The 19,167-nt window shown below is 30.1% G+C and overlaps 1 protein-coding gene across 2 annotated transcripts in view; it reads right to left on the reverse strand.

Moving 5' to 3' along the window:
• LOC111000871 (neurexin-1) overlaps positions 1-19,167 on the reverse strand; it is a 58,645-nt gene that overhangs the window by 19,278 nt on the left and 20,200 nt on the right. For both annotated transcript variants that reach the window (XM_022270472.2, XM_022270470.2), the window contains exons 4-8: positions 12,580-12,724; positions 8,280-8,418; positions 3,630-3,779; positions 3,002-3,162; positions 2,333-2,359 (exon numbers count right to left, since the gene is read on the reverse strand). In XM_022270472.2, coding sequence (XP_022126164.2) covers positions 2,333-2,359; positions 3,002-3,162; positions 3,630-3,779; positions 8,280-8,418; positions 12,580-12,724 — 622 coding nt within the window. The remainder of the gene's footprint in view (positions 1-2,332; positions 2,360-3,001; positions 3,163-3,629; positions 3,780-8,279; positions 8,419-12,579; positions 12,725-19,167) is intronic.

The following is a 19,167-nucleotide window of genomic DNA, read 5'->3' on the forward strand; positions in this document are numbered from 1 at the left end:
TAATTTAGGAAGAGAACATTTGTTTACAAACTGTAAATCTGTTAATGAAAAAGGATAACAGCGACCATCCTCTTTCATTTATGGAAATTGTGTGTGCCTATAATCGTTACTGAAGCTTCGTACTTCTTCTTAGAGCAGGTTCTTTAACGCATTCGAGAAACAAGAAGAGAATTTTATTTAAATTTTTATTTAATAATTGTTTTGCAAATTTTAACTTTAATTATATAAAGTACTGTCAAGAGTGATATTATTAATAAAGTACTCTATCTTTATTAAAAATCTATTGGAGTATTTATTGGCTGCTATACATAGGTACACCTAACGCTTTGATTAGTAAAACTTTTAACATGATATAATTTTTGATCTATTAAATGCTATATGAAATAAAAGATAGAATTGTTGTCTTTCGGAGATACCAGCGCTTGAAACATGTTCTCTTACACGTGATTTTAGTGTAAGTCGTCGTCACGTAGCTTATATGGCTAATATAAGCTACGATAAAATAACTATTTTTATGTTAGTTTTAATTTTTGAATTACTTAAAATTAAACATAACTATTTTATTACATAACACTTCCCCATTATCCAAATCGTATAAAAATTACTTTAATGAATATGTATTAAATTTTATTATTTTTAGTTAAAATGTGGCCTATTTATGCTGAAAATAAAAATAAATAAATGCATCCGTAAACTAGTTAACTACCCACAACTACCCTTAGAATTCGAACACAATAGCTTTATTTGAGATAGTTTTGATGATATTAATTCAGTTGCCCTGTTTGTCGGCAAACATTGGTTTACAACAAAGTCATTAGAACTTTGATGACAAGAGATATACGTCATTTCGGAATAATATATATTTCAAAGAGTATATGATTTAATTATATTTTAAAGGTTTGAGGATTGTTTGAACTTAAAGTTATATATATATTGAATGTATAAACATTTTCTGTATTAAATTATTTGATCAATCACTTATTACAGCTTCAAATTTGTGTTAAACTAACCGACCCGTCAAATTTCTCATGACCCACTTTTGTTGAATCTCGTGTTTATTAATAATATAGAACCACAATCTCTTTCGATAGAGTATTGTGTGGTACCGAGCTCATTTGTTACGTCATTACTAAATCCCTGAACGAAGTTGTTAGGAATGCATCGGTGCATATAATACAAATATCGTTAATGTTTATACGTTAACACCATTATTACATTAATATAAACGAAATAAATTTTTATATTAATTATGATTGATATATTCAATCATAATTAATATAAAGATTAGATATTTTGCATATGTTACTTTACGTCAGCAAATTATATTTCAACAACATATTTATCTAATTTAAATAAGGTATGCTAAAGGCTGCTTTATCTCTCATGACTTGATATAACAAAAATTTCTTCCAATTTATGGATTCCTACACTTAACTGTTGGTGATTATGCTCCTCTGGAAATGATTCCCACAACTTATCCCTACTTCGGCAATTATTTCTTAATTTATAATAATTTAAAATTAATTTGATTAGCGACTTTTACCCTAACGACTTTAAAAAATAAGTACTTTCCAAACACGCTATCACATAATTACGAATTTGTATTTTATATATTTTAGTTCTGATTTTTAAATAATTCATATTTTTCTATTTTAATATTTTACAAAAACTTGTTCTTTTGATTTCTAGAAATTCGTTTTTTCCTAGAACTGTAAAAGCTCATTCAATAGCGATGCGGCCATGTTTGCTCTTCATATGTAGGTGAATCTATGCGCAATGAGCAATACATCAATAAAATAAATAGCAATTTAATAATTTCAGAATTGCGTTCCTGTTTATGGTAATTGAAATAAGTGACTTAGTCAACCGCAGACTTTCATCACGAATAACTTCGAATGCGGGTAACCAAAAATCTCTTTGAAAACTTTATTGCCTCTATTGCTTAGGAATTTTTGAAAATATACTACTGGCAAACAAATTGGTAACGAGGACTAATGTACAAGGTCACTTTATTTTATAATAAAACGTGGGACAAGATATTTCTGTGCCTAATCTTTTTTTTTTGTTGAGACAAGTAGGCAGTATGTGCTAGGTGGTTTTGACGTACCGGTTTCCTTGCACAGCTTTCTTTCTGAATGTGAGCAAGTGTTATTTACGCAATTAGAGAAAAAACATTTCACAATTTTAAGTTTATCTATGTTTGTATGATGTACAAAGAATAAATAAATAAAATACATTATTATATTTATTTTCATCGACGTAGACGCAAAAAGCAACGTCTATATGATTGTCCGAATAAAAACTTTAATTTATTATTATTTTATATACTTACCCGACAGAAACTGGTAAAAGGCGTTATCTGTAAGAAGAAACTCAGTTTTATAATATTCAGAACCACTGAAGCAATATTTTCGATCCACATTTTTGAGGTAGGTTATTAAACAAACTTTATATAGAAATTATTAGAACACAGACAACAGAACTAAGGCGTATTGAATAACTATTTTAGTTATTCAATATATTTAGATATTTGCCATAACATGGCAAAAACATCGATCAAGTTTTTCAAATACAAGAATGATTTAACACATTCCCGTGTCATGTATCGTTCTTATTACATATATTTTTTAAATGAATAGAGCCGAATGCTTAGTTCATTTAAAGTATTTTTCGCATGAATATTCCTAAAACCTTATGAAATATCAAACGAAAACATCACATAACATAGAAGTGATAAACAACTCAACACAGAATCGATAGTTACTATCAAATATTGAAGGCATCCATTCGTCACGCACGAGTTACTATAAATAACCAAAGCCTTCGAACTTATTCAACTTAGTAATAATATTCTGTGTAACAAATAGGTAAATTTACGTAGATAGGGTTCTACGTAAATATATACGTAGATCTTTATAAAATTTGGGAGGGGGGTAAATTCAATCAAGTAAAAATTGCTCTTAACGTCTTATGTCATAATATGTTAAAAATTAACACTTACTTCCTGTATTTTTCTTCTAACTGTAAGTTTATGCCACTGGTGGTCATCGAATCTCGTTTTGGAGGGCTTGATATGCATCTCCTGCTTGCCGTTACCAAGTCCCATTGTAAGAGACAGGCCTCCATCGCGTACAGCTAAGTTCAGGTAATCTGCTTCGTGTCCTATGAAAACATCTTTATATTATTGTTATATCAGTACTAATTGATTTTATTATTATCATATTAGAGATAACGTTAAGGTTTTAATTGATTAAAATTGTCGTAAATGTAATTGTTTAATTCGAATTGGAAATGTGTTCAATAAGCCTAGTTATAATTTTTAACCTTTTTCAATATCCAACCATCGTTTTTTAAGCTTCATCTAGTATGGTGGCTGTTTCTTTGGTTATATTCGTATATTGACGATAGGTAGATGTTTTGTGTTTTTTTAGTATTTTTACGTAAACCAGAGCGCGGTGGGTGTAACTTAACCAAAGTTGTTCGCTTTCGATGAACGTACCATCGTTAGGTGTTTTGTTGGCAAAAATGTAAACTGTCACAAACTAGAATCAATAAGTGATCAGTGAAACCACACTAGAGTGTTATACAGAGACTGTACAAGATAATTTTGTAAATATTTTTTATCTTACCAGTATAAAATAGGAGTCCGTTTGGCTGTCTTGTCTTGAAATACAATGATATGGCATCTTGAGTACTGACTATGGGTTCACCTCCAGTCTGCGTGAGATCGTATGAAAGGAACTCAGCTCCTCTGAATGTCGCTTCTGAAGGCGCCTTATCTGAAACAAATGATCAATAGAACTAGTAAATACTTAAAACATTTCTTTAATATTTGTATTAAAAATAAACTGTTATTTTTGTTTATTTAAAGCTGCAACAGCAAGACCAAACTTTAAAAAAAAGTATAATATATTTAATATATGAGCTATAATGCTTATATAATATATCGATAGGTGCGGACGACACCAAGATTTATGTTATAATAACTAATTGTACAAATAAATAATTTAATGAAGTTTTTACGGCAAAATAAGGATTATTTAGGTCTAAAGGGTTATATAGTTTTGTATTCTTGAAAATCTAACAACTGAAATGCAACACCTAAAGCTCACAATTTTCATCCATGAGGTAGGATAGAACTTTGCGAACTCGTAAAGTTGAATTAATTCGCATTAAGTTTTAGGACCAAATTAATTTCCCATTTACGATATTATAAGCGTGAATGTAATTTCAATTTAAGCAAGATTCAAAATAATACAGTTCATATTTTTTTTATGATCTTGAGATTCTATTTAAAATCATAAACGCGCTGTAAGTAGAATATATTTACTGCTGATTATGCAGCCCGAGTATTCAATTTAAAATAAATTACATTTATATAAACAAGATTTAAAAAAAAAAATTTAATAAACTTCCGAATGATATTAAATAATGTTTGGGATGAAAACAAATTCATGTGTTTTAGCTTAAAAACATCAATGAATTCCTTGATTTAAAGTCTTTTTCTGATTTAATTTTATTTTTATTGGCTTTGAATTGATTTTATCATTTTTAAAGATTCATTATTACATTATTTATTATAAGCCACCACATACTTCCGATATCGATGTTAACAGCCCAATCATTCTCGTTCGCTGAATTTTCTAACCAGAACGTTAAGAAAGGTGTTTCGGTATTTCGTCTATTCATTCAATTCAATCAATGCTCCTGGTTTGGTTGACCTGATTGGTTGTCTATACCTATTCTCACTCTTATATTTCCTGTCATCACTCATATTTTAAAATGAAAACGTAAGTTAGCCATATCCTCTTATTTTATCCACGTCTAATGTATCTACATCCTATAAGTAATACATACTTAACTTAATACTAATGTTAATGTATATGGTAACCTTGATTGTTTTAGTGTATACAAATACAAAACAGAACAGTTATTTAGATGGCATCTTTGTACTCTTGCTCCAAAACAACTGAATATATATTTAGGTCAAGTTAATATCTGTATATGTAAAGGTTGCGCTAGCTGATTAGTTATATAGTTCTCAGAACTATGTATACTAATATATGATTATTTCTCACGTTTCCACAAGCTAGGATTCAAAGCCCTATTATTAGTAGGAAAATCGAATGTCAGTTGATCAATCAATCACACGCATTGTTTTTTACTTTATAAAACCCTTTCTACAAATGAAATTAGGAGAATATGACACTGGAATTTTCTACTCTCTTTCTATTTTATAATAATACATTTAAATAAACTTCGATTTTTTGGGAGTAACCAATTTTAGTTCCCTTGAAAAACGTATAACATGGAGGCATCGAGTGAAATTCAAATTTCCGCTTGCTTCCAATCATTTGACTCCGGCAGTTTCCGCGAGGCCGCGTAATGGCGTCGCAGGAAATAGCGCGAACATGACGCCCGGATACTTGTCCTGCAGTCGCTTCGTTATGAATGTCAAGATTTATTTTGAAAGCTTGTTCCTCTAACAAAAATGCTTAATTTTATTTAAAAACTACGTAATTATAACCTTATTTATATTAAGTTTGGCCCAGTTTTCATATATAAGTCATTAGTTATATATAAAAAGTACCGAGAAAATAATTCCTTTAAAATAAACACACAAGATGGTTCTTTAGTTTTATTTGTTCAAAAAAATATTTATTTACACTACTACTCGTATTTGTATACCAGCAACTTGAACTAATAATTTTAGTAGTGGTATATTTAATTACATTTATTATTTTGAATTGTTCCTAATTCTTCATTACACACAACAAGCTCAATAGTTACATTCTCATTAAAATATAATTATTTTTTATTTATATTTGACCTCAGTAAAGTAACAATTGAATACACACGTATGCCAATGCAGTAAAATTCGACATTTTGGTGGAAAAAGCTCGATAATCCTAACTACTCGTAGTATGCAAAGCACGGCGAAGCCTAGATTGCCTTCAAATAAAACTGAATCGATTCCGATCGAAATGGCGGACAGTACTTGAGCTTTATATACGTAATGGTTACAATTTCACGAAACTTAATAAATTTTATAATTATTTTCGTATTTTTATAGACTTGTCTTTCAACGTCAAACTTTTAACATGAAAAACTATTTTGGAAAGACACGCAGTAAAGTAGTAGTCAAATAGTGTACAATCAGAGAAAAATGTTAGCTTAAGTTAATCAGATCTGTCCTTTCTCTTATCGATCAATCTAATCAATCTTGGAATTCCAAGCAAGACATTGAAAAATTCAATTTGACTTAAAATGGTATCTTTATTTTTCTAGTTGTTTTTAATTTTTATTTGAATTTAAAGTTACTTACCATACTCAGTAATTTATAAACCAGGCTTACAATAACGTAGTTAACCTATTGGAAGTGTCAATATAAATTCTTTATACATTAAAGCAAATATTGAATGTACGGAAAACTCGGAAAGTAATGAATATTTCGCAGAATGCAAAATACCAAGGTTAGAATGAATACTTGGAAAATTTCTAGCTATTTCTGGTACTTTTCATTATTTTTGAATTTTGTTTTTATAATGCAACGATTCATAATTCAATTAAAAAATTCAGTTTATTTCAAACAACTGAAATCTAACAATAATTTTAGACAAAACAAAAGGAAAGAAACGTTTTGTAAAGTACTTATTGTATTGTACGTAAATTATTAAAATTTACGAACATTTTCTTCTGTGCCTTGGGTCGGTGATTGTACATATTTAGACGGCTTTTCTATACTTATGTTAGCTATCAGTTATTTCCATCCGAATGGGCTCGACAAGCAACATTTACAACAACCCTATTCGTGACCTCGACCTTTAGGGGTTAACATTTTTTCCAACGATAATTACCTGTACTTTGTATATGTACTACAGGGAATGTACTGTTTGCTTTAAAACCTACAGTTAACTTTATACTTGATGGTATGAATTTATCGCGAGTGAAGCCGAAATCGTTAATTACAATAGTTACTCATCCCTTATCAACTTTGGTTTAACGATTTGTTTAAAAGAATAGAAAACTTCATTTGAAAACTCAAAATGAAAATGTAGTTAAAAGGTTTCCACTTTTAAGTGTACGATACTAAATCGTAGCGTGGATTTTTACCATTACGTCTTTAGGTCCAACAATGCAAGTGAATCTTTCTTTAAATGAATTTTTTTTATACTCTCGGTATAAATTATCGTGTATAATGTAGGGGGATAAATATTTTTAAAAATCACTCTTTTAAATATAATAAGTAAATATTTTTAAGAGTACAATTTTTATAGTTTTTAACGAACCAATTGGGGAGTTTAGAATTTAAGCAAAATAATAAATGCACATTTTAAAATATCTAGTAAAATAGTGCCAACATTGGCAGGTCGAAATTACTTTGTAAAATGTTCATGTGAAATTCTTGTGAGCTGGCAGGCAAAATTACCTACATTTAGCCGTATAATTAACTTTGTGATATTTAATAAATCATGACAACCACAATATAAGAGTCATATGAATGTTGTAGCAGGCTCAAAACGCGAATACATTAAATCACAGATTTATCTTCCTTTGTTGATTTAATCAATGGTTTTTTCTTGACTTCAAGCAAGCACCATTTCAACTTGCTACTTGCATGAAATTTAAAACAGCAGCGAAAGTTATGAAAAACTAAGAAATAAAAATAAAACTTTGTATACGTGTGCTTCCAAAAGAAAAGTGTTTATTGTTTTGTCCTTATCCGTATGCAATGTAATAAATAGCTCTATTAATTTTTGGATTTTTCTAAAACAGTGGGGACATATTGTTTGTCATTACTTCTGGTCTCATTGTCATTCTGGTCATTTACTTATTATGTCTAACTAAATCCTAGGATTTCAGATTTTGTTATATAATAAGTAATATCATTTAATGTCAATAGGCGACTTTAATTAGAGCTTTTGTATCTGAACCTGAATTGATAATAAGAATATTATTATCTCACAAAGGTTTTTTTTACATTATAGTATATACACATTTAAATACTTATTTTAAACTAATACTTTCAATAACGTTAAATTTTTTTTTAACTTTTGACTTAAATTATATCCTTGATTAAAACAGAACGATAACAATAAGTCTACATTTTTTCATAAAACGATTATTTTATTATTAATTTAATCGTTTTTTAATGGTATGAAACCCCGCAACCTTGCTTTATTATTGAGTTGTATTTTTTACTATATACGATAACTACCAGTCTATATATATATATATTTTTCATGACTATATTATATAGCTAAAGTCTGTCTTTGTACCTCGCTCACAAAAGGCCCCTTCGTAGTCCCCATCACGACACTCGCAAATTGGTCCATCATCAGTGCTAATGCAAACCCCTCCATGTTGACATGGATCTCTTCGTTCACAGGCATCACCGCTAGCATTTATTCTTGACGACTGTAACAAAAATATCTTATCAAAATAGATTCTATAAAATTATTTTTCGCAACGTGAGTAGGCAAAAGTAGGTAAATATATATTGAATATATTAACAAATGTCAATGAATTTTAATATTATTCAATAGCACAAGGCCTGAATAACACGTTCACTAGATCTTAATAATGTTAGGGCACGAATTTTACTGCATAGCGTGATCCGTTTAACTATTTGACGCCCCACTCGAAATCCTATGACGATTATTCGAAACTAAAATACAAAATTAGTTTCACGAAATCTTAAGCTAATAATGAAATCGTCGGATAAATAGACAGGAAGGTTATATTTTTGTAGAGTTGGAATATTAAAAAAATAATATATTTTCATTGGAATATTTGAAAACCCACGCTAAGCCTACGCTTTAAAATCCCTTTGTAGAAAGCCTACACTTCAGTTTGCTACAATTCCGTAGACGTTGTGTAGGATGGTACTACGCTTTATTGACGACACTACGGTACTTCATTATTAGTTTATATATGAAAAACTGTTTAGACATTTCATGTGACAATGTACCCATTTAGGAGCTTGCCAAAATCTCAGCAGGTGCCACATATTTGGTCTGCAAAATAATCATAAGCAATTGAAGTATAAATAAGACAGGTACAAGTAAAATTTACCCAAAACTTATCCAATATATCGAAATTATTATTCGTAGGAAATTTTTCAAAGATAAACAGAATCGATCTAAGACAGTCTGACTAGACACTATAATCAAAATAAACAGTCTTCAATACAATGACACATTCCAGTGACACACTTATGAAATAGTACGTGTCCTAAAATGTTTTTATTCGTGAAGCCTTTCGACCCATTTGGCAAGTTGGTTAGTATTCAGTAGATAATCTTAACAGAACATAATGGAATGGTTTAAAACCATTTGGAATTCACACTTTAGTTAATCCTAAACGTCAATAATTATGTTGTGCGTTTTATGCGAGTTAAGAAATTAGAACTTTAGTTCATTTCAGAGATTTAAATTTACGTAATAAATATCTAAATGATGTGTCTATGTCTATGTCTATAAATACCACAATACCGTTGGAAAATCTTGCTTATTTGTTACAACTAAAATGGACCAATTAAACAAATTTAACTGAACAACTAATCTTTCCAACCACTAAATTTTAAGAATTCAAAGATAAAAGAGTGTTTAATTTAAATAGTGACGATAAAGTTGAAAAACTGGTATTGGAGTTGGAGAAACAATCATTTTGAACATCCTACATAAACATCTTGGCATGACTAAATGGGTACCGAGACGGCTTTCTGCGCATCAAAAACCGTGAGTTTTTGGACCGCTGTGGAGAACAAAGGGAGGAAGTTATGGGCAGAATTGCTACCGTTGTAAAACTTGGATTCACTATTATGAACCTGAGTCGAAGTAAGAGTCGATGCAGTGGCATTAAAAAAGGCACACCCCCTCCTAAGAAGTACGAGGTGTCTCAATCGGGTGGATAGATCATGGCGACAATATTTTGGGACATAAAAGGCAACCTTTGGATCGATTATAAGGACCGTGGTGTTTCCGTGATAGGAGAATACTATGCTTCTTTACTAGATTAATTTAAAAAAAGGCGAGGAGAAAAAGGCTTCTTTTCTAGAAATACTGATAACTATTTCCTTGACATTTAACTTCAATGAATGCTTAAACTTAACCTAAATATCACTATAAGCTAAGCTAAATCAGATAATAAAATCTAATGATAAGCTCATAGGGAAAATAAAGGTTAGCTTATGGCAATAAAATATCCCGCGTCACTTTTAAAACTTGCCCCGGGCCAGAGGTTTGTAATTTGATTTCCCAATAATAAGAAAAGGGTAATAAAATAATTATGAAAAATTATTTTTTTATAACCCGTGTTGTTATTATGACTACGGACATGAGAGCTGTGATTTAATGGCAACAAATCGAATTCTAATCAACTAAGGAATAGTTAATAAAAGCACCTTTTTCTCGTTTAGATACGCATTTATCTTTTATGATCTCCTACCCGAGTATTTTTTTAAAAGGCTTACGTCGAAACCTCATTAAAGCTCTTTCCAATGTCTTGAAGTGTCACATGTAAAAGCTTTTGTACAGACGCTTTATGTTAAAGGCTTGTCACTCAGAACTCGTTAAAAATTTAATATCACTGGAGTTGCCCGATGGCAAAAACATGTTCATTAATCAATTATGTCTCACATTGCCTTTTTTGATAGCTTGCAAGCTAGCTTTAATAATTTTTAGATTTGTTTCATTCGTAATTTAATAAATACTAGTGTAGTGTATTGCCTAGACGTAAAACAAAATAATGGTTATAACTAAGTTGTTAATGGTACATTCATATTGACTGCTCCGAATTGCTTAAAATATTAAACTTAAATGTGCACCATTTATAGAACTCGGCATAGTGATCTGTTTCAAATCGTATTTCGGTACATTTGATTTAAATTGAAATAAACGGTCATCCGGAAATAATTCTGTAAATCGATATTAAAGTGTATTATTATTAAGCTGTGAGCTGTAGCTAGAAACTACAGATTTATTACAGTAAAAGTATTTGTCACATAACATATCTCACCGTTTTAACAACTCTATATGACAGTAAATTATTTTGTATTGTTGTGTAAACATATTTAATTACATTAAAATGTACGCTGTGTTACATGTTTTGATGAAAAGAATTAAGGAGAAGAAGATTATAAGCAAGGTACGCCATAATTAATTTCGGAATATGAAGATAAGTACAAAACATCAGATTAAATCTTCCCTATAATTGTCACACGTCTCACGAATAAATCAGAAAGAAACTGAGACTTCAACTTCTTTTTGTAAGCCCCTTTGCGAAACATTCAAGCGGTAACGAGTGCGTTATGAACGTTAATATATTTTTTTACTTTAAGCTTCATTGCAATTTTCATAATGTATCGTAAGTATCTTTACGCTATTCACAGATTACTTTCACGAAAAAGGATACTCGGCTTAGCAACAAAAGCATTATTTTAAGACCAGAACGTTTCATCGTTTTATCTTAAACACAAAACAATATATTCTATATATACCTTTCAAATTGCAATAAATATCATGGCCTTTCATTAAATTTTAAAACATTGTCCTCCAAAAAAAAATTTAAGGGTCTGTGCTACAAAAAAAAAATCACTTTCAATGAGTTTTATGAGCCCTAACAAGTCTCGTAAAAGTTTCACAAATGTCTTTCAAAAATCGCAAATTTTAAACCAAATTCTATTGTGTTCTACTGTGTGTGTAAAATTTTAGTGTTCTATGTGTCGGTCGACGTCGATATTGCCGCTGCGTGACGTGTATAGTCAGTACTTGTTTCACGGCTGGTCAGAACATTCTTCGCATACCCACAAGGCAGATAGATTCTTTGAAATGTTAGAGGCAACTGAAATTAATATTCTCACAGATACCTCCAACGCGCTGATGGGTGAGGTTACAAGTAACAGCTGAGACATCCTAACAATTACGAATGTCACACAATGTAAAAATTGTTGCAGGGCTAACACGCGAAAGCACAGAGTGTTACAAATCTATAAATCCTGACTAGAAGCGACCAATTATAAGGTAGAATACCCGTCTGTCTGAAAAAAATGTGTTTGATTTAAGCTTTGGTTAAAATAAAACCAAGAAAATAATAGTTAAGTTAGAAGATTTGTGTTTTATAAACATGGAAGAACATAGAACCAAAAAATGCAAAGTGTATGCATTTTTTGGATGGTCAAGTTCAATTTTTTCAAAGAGAAAGACGAAAGATAAAGAAAACAAAACCTTGAACAAACAATAAGACAAAATCGTCGAATTGGAATATGTCAGCTAAATTTAAGAGGTCAGACCAGATTATCGAGCAAATAATACATCAATTTAAACCTAACACTAAATGAAACTTTCAAAGACGTTTTACCTTGATTTCCAGCTAAAAGGAATGAAATTATCAGTAACTCGAAGTGTTTTATTAATTAAATTTGTTTTATATATCTCGCTTCCATAGGACGATATCTGACATATCTATAAATGGAATAGACGCCTCAACGGCAGCAAATGAGAAATGTTACAAATTTATATCAATGAATTTTAGATATAACGTGACTGTCGTGAATCTAATTAAAAAATAAGTTATTACTTTTAAGTCTCTGGAATGTCGTAGTTCCTGTCTTCTAGGCGGCTGACCAGGAATATCCGAGTAGACCAGGTTTCTAACGGCGCCGCGGAACTTGGGTTCGAAGATGACCGATGGAAGAGCCAGGGCTGTCAGCTTTGCATTATACCTGGAAAAAGTCATGTCAAATTAAAGTTTTTTTTTAAATTCGGTCAATAAATATTTCGGATTTTCTTCGTAAGTTTAATGTTGTTTTTTGTTATAACATTGTGAGGACACAATAGGATACATAAATATAGACATTTAGGAATACGACCATCATTTTATTTACTGCATCCATTAGGGAAGATACACAATATATATGTTTAATATTATAAAAAAAGATACTAATGTTTAATATTATAACAACTTTTGCCAAATATATCAGTGAAAAAAAGATTAGAATTAAATTAATTTCTGTGGTGATTGTTGGAGGTATGTTATGGGTGAATAAATGAAACTCTTTGTTTGAAGCTATGTGTCAACTGTCTTCAATCGTGTAAAACAAGGGTTTGTAACATAATATTAGTGGTAGTGAGGTTGCATCACTGGACAAACAAAAAACTGTAACTTAATTCAAGAGATACATCTGTTTCCTATAAAGCAATGAGAATGTTATACGGTCAAAACCGTTTACGACGATATCGTTAAGAACAACATACCGATTATATTGACCAAAATCAATGAATGCTGAAAGACTGAATCCTATTGTATAAGATATTTAATATCAACGTCATCGGCTGTTACGACTATAGGCTTTTACAACCCTTCGATGACGTTATAACAGATTTTGACTATATTGCAATGTATGAATCTATTATGAGCATAAAATACCCCTTGTATTTTATTACTTTTTTTTAATTTATTCGCTACAAGTTAAACATGTTAATATAAACATTTGGTTTGTGCTTCTATATAGTAACTAATATCTGTCACTGTCATAACTAATGTTTGGTTGCATAACTAGGGCAAAGATATTTTATAAAATGCTCAGCGGTCTACGGTACAAGTAAAAATTTTTTTGCAACGATTATATTTTTCATTGCAACACACAAAGTATAACGTTTAAGAAAACTAATATACACAATTCATTTCTTAAAGAAACATCCACAAGAACTGGACAACCGCACGGCAAATACACAAGCGGGACGGACAATTTATCAGCTTTCTTCTTCTAGCACGAGAGGCAATATATCTTGGCTTGACACACTCACCAATGTAATTTAAAATTGCTTTCCAACGCAGATTATATGCTTTTATGACATTAAAATCCTGTTTTTCACGAGAATCTATATGCTACCATACGTAACTAAAAATAATCCCCGTAGAGGTCAAACATTTTATAATATTTGAAATGCCCTGTTTCTGTTTGAATAATTATTTATAGAGAATTTTCATTGCCCGGTTTTAACATGTCGTTAGTGTTAATATCATTAACATTAAATGAGATTTAAATGAGTACTCCCAAAAACTTAAGCCAATTTTATTCATCTATTAAAATACAGTATGTGTAAATAATTTATTTGTAATAAATTGGACTAATCAAGTGAGTTTATGGACACACTGAGCGTGACGAAGTCTGTCTTCCATGAACAATCAAAACACAACGAAATAATAAAACATATCAGCTATGTTTTATATTATTAAACGAAAATCCAGATAAAGTACAACTTGAGTTCTATTGGTTGCTCCAATTTAATTTTGACCCCTCTGAGTGCTTCGAGCATCTCAAGATAATTTCTTGAGAACCTGCCAACTTGCCATCGATATAAGTTATATGATAATCTTATTACTTGGATTTTTTTAACACAGTCATAAAATACTTAAATATGTGAAAATAGCGAACAAGGTAACTACTATTTCTTTATTAGATACTAGCGACCCGCCCCGGCTTCGCACGGATGCAATGCTGATACTAAATACACTACAGAAAATCTGTGAACGTTGTATATAAAATGTGGGTTATCCATAAGAGATAGACATATATCATCACGGACTTTTCTGTAGACCTTTTCCATATGTACAATACTTAGTGCATTATTTTGATAAAACTCGTAGGGTTCAGCCTGCGTTTGCAATATAAGCGGAAAAAATGTAATTATTTACGACATCACATTAGAAACCTCAAAAATAACAGTACTTTTCCACTATTTAATGGATTTTATTATACACATAAACCTTCCTCTTGAATCACTGTATCTATTAAAAAAAACATCCATCCAACCGCATCAAAATCCGATGCGTAGTTTCAAATATTTAAGCATACAAAGGGACATAGGGACAGAGAAAGCGACTTTGTTTTATAATATGTAGTGATTTATCCTTATTAAATAAGCGTGTTTTTAATTATAATAACTTGGGCACGCTTCTCGGAAATAAGTTATCTGAAGGTTCAGAGAGAGCGAAAGATCCAATAAGCTAAGTGCAGTCTTTTGTGGGCGATTATACTGTCTGAATGAGGTTTCAAACAATAAAAGTATAGTGTGGTTTCAATGTTTGTATAAAATAAGATTATATAACTAATACTAAATATTATTTATTAGATTCTCAATACAAAATATTTCTTCAAAATATTCAATTCAAAATACCTGGTAATCATTAAATCTGGAATTTAAATTATGGATGATAAAAAGCAGTTTTAATTAAAATAAAAGCATTTTAGTCGATTTGGTAAAGCATTGGTACGAAAAATGTAAGCAATTAATACAATTATTTATCAAATGTAAAAAAATCTTTTCTTTTTAATAGTTTTATTATTTATATGTAGGTCAGGAAAAATGTAAATATGTACTGTATATTTATTTGTTATATTTGAATAAATAATAGTGGGGTAGTAAATCTTTGTTTGGAACAGCCATTTTTTATTAAAATATCTTTTTTAAGTTACCAATATGAATGAAAATTCAGTTTCACATAAAGATGATAGTAAACTTTTGAAAAATATCCGCAATAAAGCCAGAGATCGGCAGTGAGTCGACTAAATCGGTTTAGCCGGCCGACTGCGGTGCTGTATCAATATCAGTGGTATACAATAGACGATATATATCATACAATCTCCCTCATTCGTAGCGATCGCGTGACCTGGTTCCGGCTTTAGGTAGGCCCATGGCTTGACTGCGACCGGATCATCTTTGGACCGGCATCACTCAGCCTAGAGGCATTTGCAATTATTGTTAATTGCATTTACAATAGGTTGTGGAATTTAATGAGCTGATTAATATCTAGTCTTCTAATTAAGTAGAAATTATTTACTTAGTATTGAATTTAAATTATTTGCTTGTCTTTCTTGTGTCTTCATTAAATAGATCACAAACATTTTGCAGTTCTTATGTCGCATTTATGTTTAATTGTCAGATTGAAATCATAACTAAATAAAAAATTTATATTGATTCTAATCACAATAATACTTAGATAATGAATATACGGATAATGAAGTGTTTACAATATACATACATATATAAATATATAATATTTACTAGTCATATATTGTATGACAATAATAATAATAATTTTTAAAATATATACAAAATCTACTTTTTTTTAAATAGTATGATATGTTTGTATACTTATTACAATTAATTTGGCATCATTTAAGTTTTTTTATAAATACAATATAATATAACGTTTAGTATACGTGTTTAATTTGAGCTTTAAACAATTTATCTTTTTTATATATAAATGCAACTCTTAATGTTGCTATTATTCTAGATTTACGCTAATTATAATAAAAGAATCTTCGTATTGAATAAATTACCAATAGGTTCTACCTTCGTACCTCTTTCCATAACAGCGTCAATACAATTTAACAGATGAAACAAAATAACACCTGAAAAAATAATACTGACACGACCGAGTATTATAATAAAATATATTTTTTTTAATTATTTATTTATTTATTTATTTTTTTATTCATTTATTTATTATGTAAATATTCATTTGTCACAAACAGGGTATGGCGTCATTAAGAAGATTATTAACGACCTATCTATTTATTAAGTTTAAGGTAATAAAAACCTAAGATTACCTTGACCATTTATTTTATAATTTAGTAAAGATATATACTTTTACAAACGGATGTAGCAATTGTTTTTTTAGGCAAAAGCTTTTAAAATTAAGGTAGAGTACATTAGTGTACAGCTAATTGTAAATAAGTGATATTGTGTTGTCTACCTATGTCTTCTTATCTTTCTCCTTTTTTCTTAAATATATACAATTATAATATTATGGAAAGGGATATACTACATTATGGTTCCAATTGTCTTGAACTTTCAGCTCTCCGACTATGCTTATAATTTGTATTTTTTATAAGTTTCCCCTAATTTATTAAACATTACGTGGGGGCAATCAAACAGTACTGCAAGTAAGGACGTAATAGAACCTAAGTATGCCTACCTCCTGTGAAATACTGCTAAGCCTTAACACCGAGATTTTTTTGAAAGCCTTTTAGATTTTTCATCAAGATGGCTGTCGAATCGGACTTTTCTAAATATATTGATGCTGTGTGAGGTTTTAAGCAATAGAAAAGGCAATACGTTACTACGGTATAACAGCCTACTTATTTACTGATACAGGAGATCTATGTTATCTTTACCTAGAGAAAATAATCTTAATATATATATTTCTTGTGTGCGTGTGTATGTGACTGAACTCCTCCTAAACGACTGGACCGATTTAGACGAAATTTTTTGTGTGTGTTCAAGGGGATCTGGGAATGGTTTAGATTCACAATTTTGTCCGCTAGACAATGTTTTTTTAATTAATTTTCAATTTATTAGTTGTTGTTTATTTTGGAATGTTTTACATTGGATCCGACAGACGGCGCTACCATCGCAGTGTCAAATTTTAAATAATATTCGAATTTTAATATTAGTCTGTCCCGAAATTTAAAAAAAGTTTTGTTATCATTGTGTTATATCGTGTGTGACCATGTGCTGGATCGTTAGATATTGTCATAACATTTGAATAATAATTTTCATCAAAATTGCTTATTAAAAATTGAAATTTTGAAATTAAAGACGTGTAGACAGGACAACGTCTGTCGGATCCGCTAGTATATATATAAATACTTGAAACATAATTATGCTCAATATAATATACAACGTATAGTTATAATAAGTTTCTAGATTTTTGTACAAAACAAACTACTATTCTAATCATACGTTTCGGGTTTTTAGGTACTTAATTCAAAAAAAGTATTTAACAGTGCAACAATTTTTATAAGTTTTATTGTGCAAAGTGATCTTTGGACACACATTACTTCACCATAAAAAAGGTCTTAGTGAATTATAGTCACTTCTCATAGTGAATCGAGCTTAGCTTACTTAGAAAGAATGAGTAGAATTAAATTGAAAAAATATCTCTCAACCTATTTGTTAACAATATTCAGTGTTGACACAAAATCTTTTAATGTAGTCAGACAATGATTGCGGGGCAATGTTTGTGCATAATGAGGCAACAACGTGACAACACAGCGAGACATTTAGGTCACCCCGGAATGGGACAATAATTTGACAATTATAATACATTTTTGGCTATCAGGGACTTGATGTTGTATCTGGATATATTATATAGTACTTTAGCACGGCATGTTTATAAGTGCCCGATTTTTTTTACTCTAAAAGGAACACAATACCTTTGAACTACAAGTGACCGTCAATCACTAAACCGAGTTTGTGAAAAATTAATAGCTTTTTTTCTTCCCATAATTTAAAATAAGGTTTCGTTGCGTATAACAAGATTAATAAATAATCTGCGTTAAGTAAATAAGCTCGTTTGTGGGGACTGAAAGTGTTGTACTCTTTGATTGAATAGCATAAAGGCTATGTAATTTAACATGTAAAAGCATTTTTATTAGAAAAGTGGCATTTCCAACCTACAATACTATACTAACTTGTACAAAATATTACAGATAAATTAAAAAAACTAAAAGAAACCAAGTATTATCTACTCCAGATAAATTAAAAGTTCGCGAATGTTAGACCGTCGAGGAAATTTAGGTGATTTTATTAATGAGACCTTTAATTCAGGGCTCCATCTATTTTGAAACAAAGTAATTCAAGTTGTAAGAATTTCTGAATAAAATTGTATTTATTGTTTGTTCGTTGTTCGTCGTATCAGATTTTTATAAACGTGAAAATATAACTAATATTATGTCGGCTTAGCGTTATCTCGGCAAGTGAAAGCTGAACAGACCGATTAAGAGAGAATTACAATGACAGTATGTCAGAGAAAAATCTTTTACGCTCGAATCAAATAACGTATCCACAATCTCAGATAGAAAACAATCTCTTCCCTCTTTGTCGTTCCATTTTACCGAGTTTATATTCATAGTTTATACTCACTTAATCAATGTAAACCAAATAAAGTAAAAAAAATGAGTGAAATAATATATATATTATTTCACTCATTTTTATTTTTTCAGTTATATATAACTGAAAAAATTAACGCCACTGCAGCTACAACTCGGCGTACCCCTATGCACATTGTTTCACTCGTCAAACAAATTGTTAAAAAATTAAGATAGGATATTGGAACTGTTGAAATGTCATTTTCAAACAAAGGTCTATCTATCCA

Source organism: Pieris rapae, chromosome 1, assembly GCF_905147795.1.
Source record: "Pieris rapae chromosome 1, ilPieRapa1.1, whole genome shotgun sequence".
Taxonomy (NCBI): Eukaryota; Metazoa; Arthropoda; class Insecta; order Lepidoptera; family Pieridae; genus Pieris; species Pieris rapae.